General features: G+C 41.4%; 2 protein-coding genes across 5 annotated transcripts; both read left to right on the top strand.

Moving 5' to 3' along the window:
• Positions 1 to 3,279: 3,279 nt before the first annotated feature.
• On the top strand, positions 3,280 to 9,239 carry capns1a (calpain, small subunit 1 a). Of its 3 annotated transcripts, XR_011585414.1 has the most exons (12): positions 3,280 to 3,345; positions 4,464 to 4,518; positions 4,607 to 4,643; positions 4,739 to 4,831; positions 4,982 to 5,039; positions 5,132 to 5,196; positions 5,739 to 5,807; positions 6,404 to 6,482; positions 6,973 to 7,089; positions 7,218 to 7,276; positions 7,400 to 8,495; positions 8,541 to 9,239. XR_011585414.1 is itself a non-coding variant. In XM_070843721.1 (11 exons), the coding sequence occupies exons 2-11, from the start codon at positions 4,472 to 4,474 to the stop codon at positions 7,424 to 7,426; spliced, it is 651 nt and encodes a 216-aa protein (XP_070699822.1). In that variant the 5' UTR covers positions 3,280 to 3,345; positions 4,464 to 4,471; the 3' UTR covers positions 7,427 to 9,239. The 3 variants fall into 3 exon arrangements, 2 of the variants coding, with proteins under 2 accessions (XP_070699822.1, XP_070699823.1); XM_070843721.1 differs by having other exon boundaries at positions 7,400 to 9,239; XM_070843722.1 differs by having other exon boundaries at positions 5,739 to 5,811; positions 6,408 to 6,482; positions 7,400 to 9,239.
• Positions 9,240 to 9,960: 721 nt separating this feature from the next.
• Positions 9,961 to 13,010, top strand: LOC139213240 (nuclear apoptosis-inducing factor 1). 2 transcript variants are annotated; one of them, XM_070843896.1, is made up of 5 exons: positions 9,961 to 10,028; positions 10,698 to 10,913; positions 11,188 to 11,607; positions 11,851 to 11,904; positions 12,007 to 13,010. In XM_070843896.1, exons 2-5 carry the CDS (start codon positions 10,787 to 10,789, stop codon positions 12,447 to 12,449), a joined length of 1,044 nt encoding a protein of 347 aa, XP_070699997.1. In that variant the 5' UTR covers positions 9,961 to 10,028; positions 10,698 to 10,786; the 3' UTR covers positions 12,450 to 13,010. The 2 variants fall into 2 exon arrangements, with proteins under 2 accessions (XP_070699997.1, XP_070699996.1); XM_070843895.1 differs by having other exon boundaries at positions 9,961 to 10,049.
• Positions 13,011 to 13,219: the final 209 nt, after the last annotated feature.

Raw genomic sequence — 13,219 nt, 5'->3', positions numbered from 1 at the left:
AAATCACAGCTGTCGGAAACCTTGGGGTGGCACAGTGATTTCTTTCAAATGATGAATGAGGAAAAAGGTGGGGACTGCTAGAGAGTAGAGATACACTGAGGCACCCTTTAACATGGTTCCTGATGTAACCATGGATACCTCTATTTCATGGATGGAGTAATTTAACTGGAGTGGGATCTGAAGGATAGATATCACTGTTTCTGCACAGCACATCATATATTATCACATCCTGAATATCAGGTTACACACCAGATACAATCAAACATGTGCATTCAAAAAGTCTAACCCTTCATGTCACATTATTCATGTGCAGTATGCTGTATGCCATATGACGATTCGAAGCCTCCCTTGGTACACTGCATAGGGAGTCACTGACATATGGGATGTTTTGTTTGCAGGAAATACAGTGCATCCACAGAATCAAGGCAGGTGTCAGTGACGTAATGGTGGAACTTAAACAATTTAGTAACGTAATAACCAGCAGCTGTGAAAATCAATCCTACAGTATAGCAGGTGAAGAATGCTGAATTTGAGGATAGTTGCAGAGTTGAGTTTAGGAGAGCAGTTAGAGAGAGCAGTAAGAGATAAGCTTATAGACTGTTAAAGCTTCCACGTGTGGTTTTGAGAGGCAGAGACAAGAGAGATGTTTTGAAATTGTAAATGATTATAAGCAGCAGCAGCCATGACTCAATGCATTGTTCTTGGACATGTTGTCATTGTATTTATGAATCCCATTTCTGTGGGTCTGTGGTGAGATGGAGGGCAGTGGTTCTGAGACTTATCAGTTGAGGAGAGAGCAAGCGAAGTGTCTGCACTGTCAAGGCAACCATGATAGCGCTGGCCACAAGGGATTTAAAGGAGATGTAGCTGCGATAAAATCAGAGCAGCACTGAGACAAACCCAGGCAGTTTCTTTAAGTCAAGAAACAAGAGACTCGACTGTCAAAGTGTCAAAGAGTCACAACACTCGGCTGGATAAAAACTGCATTTTTTAAGCCGTTGGTGTCTTTTTTGGGGGGGGAAATAGACAGTGATGAATTGTGCCAGGTTCATTTCTTTTAACAATATTAGATTTTAGGAAGATTCTGAAGGTTACAAGCACAAGTATCGGATCAGTGTCTATTTATCAGGTTAGTTTGTTGCTGACTGGTATGTGCGGCGGATCTTCTTGTGAACTGATTTGTGAAACAATCCCTAAAGAATACTGTCATGCTTAGAATGGCAATTTTATATGCCAACCTCCAGATTTCCTCATCAAAAAATTGTAGACAGACAGAGGCCTGATCAGAATGTAGCAGTGCAGACCGAGTGGTTCATACATTCAGCTTGTTGTCCCCAGATCAACATATCTGTACATCACCACATGATCATTGAGTATTTGTGTGCAGAGTGCAGAATATAAGTGTGCTATAACTCAGCTCTGTCAGATGCTCTCTGACTCCACCTGCTGGTGTAATTCAGCACACACACATACCATTAGAAGCTGCACGTCGAAGGACCATCAACAGTCATTTTAATGCCTGAAGTGCCACTTTGGACGCAGCATGGTGAACAAGCAGTTCTTGTCCTTCAGCTGGTGTCCCATGTTGTGCCAGTTAATCCTGTGTGCGGTGGGGGTGGGGGTGTTATTGCGTGGCTAACCTCCCTGGCCAGTGCAGAGATGTAGCAGGAAAGGCAGATGATTAAAGCCTAATCTAATGTTTTTGCCAATATTCAAATTACTCATATTAAACCACTTTCATGCCAGTTGGCCAGGAATTTTAGTCAAATGGTGTGTAAAGCTGAAAAACAGAATACAGCTTGCCAGGGTTCTGCTATCTCATAAATGTAAAGATTACAAACTGATCGACCGCATACACATTGTGTTTTGACAACGCAGAGAGGGGAAATGATGTGCAACAAAGGCCCCCAGTCAGACTCAGACAAGGGATTTTATGTTAACCGTCAGCACATTAAACCCCCTTAAATACTTCAATAGACCTAAACTGACGAAAGGCAACATTTGACAGGTGGATCTGTGCCATACTTCATGTTCTTCTCCATCTGCAGAAACAAAACAGCTGTCCTTGAATAAATATCACAGAACAAAAAAGGTCCCTCAGCAGTTTGGCACAATCCATTACAAGCATGGGGTAATCACTGCTTGTATGATCCAATTATCACAGAATAGGATTTTGTCAAAATAAATGAAAACACAATTTTCTCTCCGTTCTCATTAAGCTGTGTTTAATTATTCAACGTGATGTGCTATCATTTTTAAACATGCCCCAAGTCCATTGGCAAATCTTCAGAGGGACTGTTGGGACTTTTTACAGTGCTCCACATCCCCTATGAAATTGTTTAGCTGCCATGAAACTATTCTTCTCCAAAAAATTATTTCATGTATAGATGTAGCAATGTCAAGCTGGATCATTTATGGCAGGCAAAACATAGTGCTGAAGCTCCAGTGGGGCCTTTGGTGTCACTACAGCCCAGGGGTTCTCAAGACAGGGTCCAGGGACCAACCTGGATCAATGAGGGAGCCTCATGGGGGTCTCCAGCTTATTGAACATCAGTGTCCTTTTCTATTGTAGCATTCAGTAATGCTTGGCAGAGTGAAAAGATGACTGACCTCTGTTACAAATCAACAACACAAGTCAGATTGGAATGTTTGAGGCAAAACTGTTAAAAAAAACTTAATTTTGGATATTCTGTTCACGATTAAGTTTTCTTTTGTCGATCTGTTCATTGCTATGTCTTATTAATAATTACAGCTCTGATCATTCTCAGCTGAAACACTTTAACAAATCCAGGAATTAAAACAAGGAAGGAGAAATGCAACAAAGATAATATATTCATAGAGACAAATCGTCGATGCCGGAAATGCCGCGTTAAGACACTACGTGGATTCCTTGATGCTACATGAAACGTCCGTCTCCAGCTGCAGCTTCATTTGACCAGTCAAACTGTTTATATTTATAACAATTATGAAATGCATAAATGAACTATTTAAACCCTTTATGTACACAATATTTCTGGAATGGTCGACCGCGCACGTTAACTGCGCACGCCCCAAACAGACACCAGGCAGGCTCTTTACCCACAGAACAGTTGAGTGTATCATGTCAAAAGACTGTATATGTTCGCATACATCAGTGGTCGCACCATATCAAACCGTGAATCGTCTTTATTGAAACCCGAAGCAAAGGCGGAAACAGCAGACAGAGCTGCTCTCGTGTCTCCGCTCCTCTCTGCAGTGTCAGTCTGGGCGTGTTGACGGAGCCTCCTGCCAGCTGTGGTTTCTGAACGTAACTCCCACTCAGCCACAGATCCTGCTGTCAACTCCACACGGTGCTGTAACCTGACGGTAAATATAAACGTCGAGTTTTAGACCAAAGCATCTTTTACCTTAAGAACTAGTGTAGGAGCAGATAGGTGTACGTAGTCGATAATTTAGAGTTTTGCTCAATTTGCCGGAACACGTTTCTAGCCTTACTCATGTAAGTTAGCTTAATGTTAGCTTAGCTGACGCTAAAGTTAGTTAGCTGTTGAAGCTGTCGTCCGCAAGTTCCACTTTGAATCCTTAACTACTGTTTAATAAAGAGGTTTCGCAGTTAAAACAGGGTTTTAACAGTATTATGCAGCCGCAATTGATTATATGTCGATAACAAAGTATCCTGACACAATGCTAATCTTCGAGCATAATGTTACGTATACTGTAATGCTGTGTTAGAGTAACGTTACATTAACTACCCATTCTTTAAGTGCAAAAAGCCTCACATCTTACTCACTGGGTTCGTTTTTAAAGCCAGTAGGATGTCCTTATAAACGCATGATGCGTTAACATAACCTTTTAAAATTTGATCTATGTTTCGAAGTCTGGGTGCGGCATTTTTCCCCCTACGAGGAAACATTTCCAGAGGAGCTGGAGGACGTGCCGCTAATCAGAGCTAATCAGAGAAATCCATGAGAAAACAGGACATAGCATTGCACGATAGATAACGAGCTGAACCAGTGCTACTGACACACTAAACTCGTTAACGTAACATAAACATGACGGGGCCGCACAGTGAACGACATGTAAACCACATGTTTGTAATGGCTGACACTCACGTTGCATTGTCTGTGTTTATATACCAACAACTCCTGTCTAATTTTATTGTTTATTATTCCAATATTATCTGTAGAAACTGAATTCTTGGTTTGTAGATCTCTGCACAGCATCAGGCAACTGAAAACACATTTCATTTTGAGAGGAAAAGGTGCAGCATGTTGGTATTAAGGACTTGTTAATTGTTATACTCAGTTTGCAGCATAGGTCATTTCCTACTTGCATTATTCTTGCTATAGGTGATGGACATGGAGAAAACCATGACCCCACAGGGCTGAGGTCTTTAGTTAAGGAGCGTTTTTGAGAATATGTGCTTAAGTGGTGCTTGTGGTGTGAATCTCTCATCTAATTTATGTTTTATTTTCTATTAACAGTTGACAAGATGTTTTTTGCCAAAAAGTTTATGTCGGGGCTCATTGATGTCGTCAGGTGAGGATCTGCACAAAGTACCTGTCTAAGCCAAATACGGTGGTTTGTGATGTAACGTCTCTTCCTTTTTTGATCCCATCTTTTGTAGCAACATCGACCCGGCCCAGTTTGTGCCTTCTGATCCTGTGAGTAACCGTCTTTACGTTACCAGCTCTACCTGACCGTCACTGTTCTGCTAACTCTGGATTCTAATGTTAGCTGTGATCCTGTCCCGCTGCAGCCTCCCCCACGAAGGCCAGCTGTATATGCAGAGCAGCATGAGAGCGAGGAGGAGAAGCAGTTCCGCAGGGTCTTCCAGCAGCTCGCTGGAGATGTGAGTGCTCTGTCTACCTGTACCTCTCTTTTGAATTTCTGTTGTTTCCTGGGTGTTTTGACTGTTTCTCCAGCATCTGTTTTGTTCCACCGTGTCTGGACAGGTTTCTGCTGGTTTTGATGTTTATAATGTTGGATATTTGTCATGTAGGACATGGAAGTGAGCCCGACGGAGCTGATGAACATCCTAAACAGAATCATTTCAAAGCGTAAGACATGTTTGTGTGTGTCATATTCAGAATCTATCTCTTACACATCCCTTATGTATCTTTAAAACATGGTGAGTGATCCTGCGTTTCAGGTGGAGACCTGAAGACAGATGGTTTCAGCATTGAGTCTTGCAGGAGCATGGTGGCAGTCATGGATGTATCCTTTCTGTCATTGGTTGGCTGTATGTGTTGTGTAATTCAGGTGACATTATGAAGCTGATGGTGACTGCACAGTAAAAAAAAAAAAAAGAAAGACAAAACAGCACAAATACATCAACAACAAAAAAACTGATTTTCATGATTGATCCAAGCGGCTACATTCCTTTTGTCCTGCAGCACTGAACGATGAGGTTAAGTTAAGTTATCAAGAATTAGATCAAACTGAGCTCTGAGACTTTGCCAAGAATGAGTGTTCATAGCTCTGTAGTGTAAGCTTGAAGTAAACTATTTTTTATTAGTAATCAATATTAATTGCATAATTTACTAGAAAACAGTGTCACGGTAGCCAAATAGGAGTTATGAGACCTTTGCTATTTGAAGTGTGAACTTGTCAGACAGAAAGGTGATATTCATTCCCTACTGTGAACCCTACACATGAATGAAGGCATGTAAGAATCTGCCACGGGCAAACACAGGACGCAGGATGCCGACAGCTGTTTGCTAAGAAGATTCTGTCTGTTGTCCTTAATGCCGTTTCAGAGCGACAGCACAGGAAAACTCGGCTTTCATGAATTCAAACACCTCTGGAACAACATAAAGAAATGGCAGGCAAGTACAGCAGGGCCCTGTTTCATTTGTCCTACATGTGTGCATCTGTGCTGCACAGTTGGATTCATGTGGCCTGTGTTTATCACCTCCAGTGAAAGTGAACACCAAATGAAACTGTAGCCTAAAGTATTATCAGCTGTCGTTTGGCGTCATGAGGGACTTTGAATGTCCACTGCACCAAACTCTTTGTTTTTAGTTAGCTGCCATGTTTTACACAGATATAAACCTGTACACTGTGTTTACTGACGAGCACACATTATTAGATTGGCCACACATGGAGCAGATTCTTTAATTTCCTGTCAAATAGATCTTGGTGATGTCTTACTGTGTCTGCAATGTGACAGAAATATTTGGTGCTTGTTGAATTAAGCCTAATATATCAAAAAATTGAAAAATACTGATGAAGCAAAAAAATAAGTTGTAGTTGTATTTATTTTTAAATAAATGTCTTTAAAGGAGTTTCTCATGGTTGTTAAGATGGATTAATAGCTGAGTAGGTTGTTAGAGAACAACTGTTTTATTGTTTTACTTTCTAAGCTGTGTTATCAGGAAGCTTTTCAGGTGTCAGAAATGCTTTAAATACTTTTCTTGTTCAGGGAGTGTACAAAAGCTATGACAAAGATGGCTCTGGTGTCATTGGTGCAGATGAGTTGCCCGGTGCTTTCACAGCTGCTGGTGAGCTTATTTTCTTAATTCCCCTATTGTTGTTTCACAGCTACTGAAAAGTAGTCATGGATGCAGTAAGAACTTTGTTGGCTGTGCATAGTTTAACATAGAGAGCATTTGATTTGGGTAGTTGGTAATGTAAACATACATTTTCATTATTCTGTCAAATGTGGAATGTGTGAGATTAGTTTTGTCCTAGCTTCTGCTGGCATCATTTTATCATCTCATCATTGCTACTAGTTAACCCTCTTTGAATTAAACTGATCCAGAACCTTGATAGTCATGGGCAGCCAGTTAAATTTAAGTGCTGTTTCTGAACTCTACAGAAAGCCTCATCTTCAAGCTGCTGTGTAAACAGTTAATGATTTGAATATCATTCCAGTTAGTTGTATATATTTGTGTTAAGCGGTGCAGCCTTCAACCTATGTTGATGTACCCTTTGTGTTTATGCTGTTTAATAGTTGTATACAGTGGTTTCATCTGTTCATCTCTTCCACAGGCTTCCCCCTCAATGAACAGCTGTTCCAGATGATCATTCGCAGATACAGCGATGAAAGTGGGAACATGGATTTTGACAACTACATAGGCTGCCTTGTGAGGCTGGATGCCATGTGCCGTAAGTTTGAAAGACCATTCTGAAAAATAAATTGATTAATGTAATCGTTGAGCAGCTTCATCTGTGAGATAACAATGATTGGCTCATTAAGTGATGGTGGTGTAGGCTTAATATCTGTTCTGATACAGGTGCCTTCAAAACCCTGGACAAGGACAACAATGGGACTATCAAAGTCAATGTTCAGGAGGTAAAGTGATCTCAGTCATCGTAAATATCAGTGGGGTGTGACTGGAATTCAGGCTGAAGTGTTTGCTTCAGCAGATAAGAAGAGTTCACTGTTTATATAAAGTCATATTCTTTGTCTTTTCAGTGGCTCCAGTTGACCATGTACTCCTGAGTCTGGATGATGTCTCTCCTTCTTGCCATGGAACCACTTTGTCTGCACGGTATCAAATATTTTCTCAACCATCCCTACTGCGTCCTGTAATTCAGGAATTACCTTGTGCGTGCAGGTTTATTTTGAATGTTAATGCAATGCAAGTGTTGAGAATGTTCACTGTTCCACCATCCTTCATCGATGCCGTATCACCACTCCAGAAAAGCACAAACCTGCACTCACAACGGTAGCCATAGCTGAAGGTAGAAGATGAATGCTCTGGACAAGTATGTAGCCAACCTGATTCAGGTGCATAAAGTTGGTATAGTATGTTGAGGTGGTGTCAAGTGTTCAGCTTTCACGTCATTTGCTTTTAATATTAACCCCGGACTTACTTGGTGTCACCTGCTGACAAGGAAAGCCTTCTGCCTTCATCATTTTAAAAAATCTTCTTTCTGTTGTAGTGAACAGAGGTTAGCAATGTGAAGCTGTAGCTTGCTTGGTTATGTTTTTTTTTTTTTTATGGTTTGAATTGCCAACCACACAGTTGTTTCCACCTATTTTGCCTTGTTATATCCTCCTCAGACCAGTGGGCGTGTATAGACTGCTTGTTGCACCTGCTGGGGAAGGACTATGTTTATACCTTTTTGATATTATTTAGTGCATGGAGTTTATTTACCTTGCAAATATTTGGAAAAGCTCCACCTTACGTCAGCCTGAGACGAGGACCAACCAGCTTTACACTAACTGAAAACAGCGGCGAGGTCACAAGAGTCATAAAGGTGTGAGGTGTCCCACCCAAACAGGTGCAACAAAACTAACAGGAGTGCAGGAGAAATGGCCCTCAGTGAGTCTGTACATGCCCACAAAGCCCTGAGGAAGAGCTCCAGTTTGGGTAAATGGGTAAACACATGGTTGGACCATGTCTTTGGAGAGACTTGCAGATAGATATGAACTAAACAGCCTTTTAAAATTATACATTTATCTGAAGTCATTGTGAAACTAGCTCCAAGTTCGCTGACAGGAGATTCTTCTTTATGAAAACAACAATGTGAGACAGCTCACCATTTTGGTTACAGCTTAAAGAAAAGTAAGGTAGAGGTTATGGTAAACTTGCATCACAGCCTATTGTAAGAAGATCATGGTTTAACACCTTGTACACTCCATCATTTTACCTCAGAGTTGCACTGTTACTGTCACCATAGCAGGCAGGAATGTCGGTGTCGGTCTGCAGCCAGAAGGTCAAAACAAATAATTGATACCTAAAATACCAAACTGACCAAACATTAATGGTAGTTTGTTAATGTGTACATGCAGCTCTGTATCTCCTCTCCTTTGTTTTGGCAGGCTAATATTTTTCCATTTAATGTTTCATATTGGTTGTGCAACTTGGCTATAGCATTCTCTGTCTCAGCTCACTGATCACTTTACCCATCACTGTGTACTTATTCAATATGTCTGAACCAGGTAATGCCAGCACATTGAAAATATATAACTTTGAAAATATATAACGTGTATGCCACTAATGCACGCAGCCAATAGCAAAGATGCCATTATTTTCAGGTTTTTAAACCATAGTAGTTAAAGCCACAATCTTTATGCTTGGTGTAATAAATGTGTGCCATATTTGAAATAAAAATGGTATGTTAAATGTGTCTATTATTCTCTATTAACAGTTGTTGCTGCTGGCTAGGCAGCTTTGTCGTTAGTCTGTGACCTGATTCTCACTTAGGCTGAACTGGGAACTGCTTCTGGACCACACAAAGTGGCAAAACAGTCATTTGAAATGGAACGATTGCTGTTGTCAACTTCAAATAAAAGCCATGTGATTTTATCCGTTTTATCCGTTTTGAGTGGATGATCACAGCCAAGATTTGCAAATGAATGCATCTCCAGGTCGTGTTTAAAAGGTGGTTTTATAGTAGTAATGCTTCAATGCCACTAACTCACAACCTCCCTAACTTAAATGGGAAACAATGGGCATATGTATGTATGTATATAGTACTTGTAAAGCAAAGCTTGACTGGAAAGATCTCCTGGAATCTGGAGTCCCCAGGCCTCTGTCACCTGGCTGTGAGATAACTGACAGGAAACCATTGAAATAAAACCAGTATGTTTTGTTTTGAATGACTTGAACACCACCAGCATACTAGCTGTTAATGCAGTGAAGTGATAAATATCAACGTCCCCTTCGTCAAGACGTGAGAGCTTCACAAGTCCATTGGATCAGACCTCAGACCACACAGGACCATGACTGTGTGTGTGTGTGTGTGTTTTGAGTCAAGTCAGCCCTAGGGTACCAGAAAGTAGGCGTGTTCTATCAAAATAAAAGCACATTTTTACAAGGGGTAAATATAAGAAATAAAGCAACAGAATTAGAGAAATTACAAGATTAGTCGTGGTTGTTGTTATAAATTGCATTTACTCCCTTCATACTAATATCATTCTATTCATCCACATTTCTTAATCAGCTGCTTTAACCAGTTAGCTAGCAAACTAACGCTACCGGACATCTTTAGTGTAGCGTTAGCTTCATACTGGCTAGCTTGACAATAGCTATCTTGACGATAAGGAAGTTTATCATTACGTTTCTGGACCAAATCCCAACTTCTTTGACCGGGGGGTATGTTCTCCAACTCATTAGGTATTTTTGCCATTACGGTATACCTCGTGAAGTGAGGTTACGTCTATTAAACGCTTTAATAGTCATTTGTGACTAACGCAGCGTTAGCTAACGTTGTCTTGCTGCAGAGAGCTAAGCTAACGTGATGTGTGCTCGTGTGTAAAGCGACTAAAGCAAGCCAGCTAAGTGAATGCTGCACAGTGGGAGGAATATTTAATAGCTGCTTCTCGTTGACAAATACCCAGTCTGACGTAGGTACGGGTGTTATCTGTAACTATAGGTGGGCGCTAGATACAGCTAACATTAGCTATCGAGGCGTGTGTAAATCTACTACAGCATCGTCCATTGTTCATTCACTCTTTGCACTGACATTACTGTCATCATGCTAAACCTGCTCTGTTTCCCTGCTTGAGGACGTGAGAGCTGGTAGAGCCGTGCATGTTTCTACGTTTCAGTTAAAATGTTGATACAAGTCATTCATTACCTAGCTAAGCTGGACCTGCTCACAGATGACTGCTCAGCCACTGAGCCTGAACGACTGTCAACTTTTTGTGTATAGCTTTTAATCTCTTTAATCTTAAAGTTTAGTGAACGAAACAACACAGCTGGGACCCACGAGCAGGCTCACCATTAACATTCACGTCCTTGTTTATCTGGGCTGTTATTCAGACTCTTGGCACTACTGACAGACATCTGGAGGAGTTGAAGCACAGCAGAGACCACACAGAAGCTGCAGATCCACGGATTGTGTGTGGAGGATGTCTTCATCAATATACTTCAACCAGGACAGTGTTACCCGCTTCAAGAAAAGAAAAGCTCGTTTCTCTTTCAGTGAAGTCCACATACTGTTGGATGAAGTGAGGAAGCATCGTATGGTCGTTGTGGGTATGTGTCTTCAAGTGCTTATCCCTTTCAGAATGGTTTCATTCATCCTTTAAATGAAAAGATTGTGCTCTGTCAGGGAAGTGAAGTGAGTGATTGTTCAGTAGCTAGATACTCAAAAACATAAAATAAATAAAGGTAAGGAGAGGAAACAAAATTATTTGGGAAATGGGTATACCCATTAAGAATGACAGTAATGCTGTCAACAGGGAAATGTGGCCCAATCACTGACACAATGGAGACAGGTACTTATGGCAAATATTTTTCATCCCCACAGGCAAATTCAATCGTGGTGTGCCAACAGACATGAAGAAGCGCACATGGGCAGAGATTACTGCACGTGTCAATGAGATTGGGGAGTGCCAGCGCGAGGTCATCGAGGTCATCAAGAAATGGTCTGATCTAAAGTGTGACACCAAGAGGAAAGTGGCGGCCATGCGGTCAGGGACAGTGCCCAACAGGGGCCTCAATTCACGTCTTTCTCGAGACCTGAATCAGACGGAGAAGATAGTGCTCCAGATTCTGGAGATGGACGAGGAAGACCAGAGTACCGGTGACTTCGGTCCACTGGGAGATGACGACGATGTGCCAGAGGAGGAGGAAGAAATGGAAGAGGAGGATATGATTGGGATGCAGAGTTCGCCTAACGGTGGGTTGGACATGGGGTCTGTGCCTCCACCAACCTCCTTCACCATGAGTGAGTCCTTTTAAAGGAATAGTTTTCACTCTAAACATCAGTGAAGTTTACATAGTAACACACACCAGTAACAACATGGCATCTTTTTCTCAAAGTATTGTGTGCAACTCCAGTGCTCAAAAGATATAAATGTATGTTGACTGCATTTTAGTTTTACATGGACTGTTTGTTTTAATTGGTTAAGTATGTCTTGGGGGAGAAATGCATACAATCTGTTTCATTCAAATGCTTTAATTGTCTCAGGAGACTCATCACAACCAGCCTTTGATGTGCAGTATGAACTACCTACGACAGAAGGTGGGTTGTCAAGATTTGGGTACACATTAAGAAAGACCTTGAATTTTTGCAACATGTATTAGTAATATGGCAGAACTGATGGGCTTTTTTCTTTGATTCAAGAAACTGAAGGCGTGTTTGGAGACTCTGACGATGACCAGAGGGATGACGCGCTTCCCTCCACGCAGACCGCAAAACCAACGGAGGATCACCAAGGAAATAATGGCATCAAGAAACAAGGACAACCTCCGACACCCTCTGGACCGTCAACATTGACAGCCACGCTTCCAGTGCCAGGTCAGCCCTCACAGAACACCAGAGACAGTATGCTACATAATGCGTCGCTGAGCCTTCAAGAGCAGCACGCCACCAACATCCTGCTGGAGACGGTCTCACGCTCCCTGGAGCTTCTGTCTGAGTCGGTGCAGCAGCTGGCAGAGACTCAGCAGGAGTTTGTGCGTGAGTCGCTGCAGCTGCAGCGGGAGACGGTGCAGGTTCTTAGAGACTTCACAGGCGGAGCCATTGCTCTCATGCACGACAAACTGAATGGGCGGCCAGCGTTATAGCAACAACGTGTCCGACAGAGATGTTTTTTAAGTTGTATCACTGACTACATACATGGCCTTCGGGTGTAGGAACCTTTAAGCTCCTTTGGACTCCACGGTTTGGTTCCTGTACTTTTTGATAGTACTCAACAGCTTTTCTGTGGTTCTATTTGAAAACTGTATTCGTAGAAACATTGTATTGATGGAATTGCTGTCTGTGAGGTTACATGAAAATGGATTGCGAAAATAACCAACCAATGTTAGCCATAAAGAAAGAACATGTAGAGGGTTTTTTTGCTACTGAAAGTGAGATTCCCACCACTGGGGTTGTAAAGCCTTTTTTTAATTATTATTTTTTATTATTAATTACATTTAAAGCCTTTACATTCTTTTAATGCTGACATGCAAAGAATGAGTCATTTAATTTTGAAAAGTCGGTCAAATCCATTTGTGTGTCCTTGTATAAGGTGTAGTTGCGTTATCACATGTACTGTAACGGTGAGTGGATTTCCACACCTGACCATTATATGGTCTATATGTCTGAAAGCTAAGTTAGATACTTTTAAAATACCTGTAACTGAATAATTTGTGATTGTCTCATTTTGTTTTTTACATTGCAAACATGAACACTTGAATATGAAAGTTTCAGCAATTTCTTTCAAATATGGAATAAACCGCTGTGCATCTGCAAAGTGCTCTTGTGGACACTCACAAAGTGTAAATCCTTCTGGATTTGGGGCACCTGCATCATCGTAAATTTGAAAAAATGACCTACCTATTAGATTGCCTAC

The sequence above is a fragment of the Pempheris klunzingeri genome, chromosome 14 (assembly GCF_042242105.1).
Source record: "Pempheris klunzingeri isolate RE-2024b chromosome 14, fPemKlu1.hap1, whole genome shotgun sequence".
Lineage (NCBI taxonomy): Eukaryota > Metazoa > Chordata > Actinopteri > Acropomatiformes > Pempheridae > Pempheris > Pempheris klunzingeri.
The sequence above is the reverse complement of the archived record's forward strand: the minus strand, read 5'-3'. Positions and strand labels throughout refer to the sequence as shown.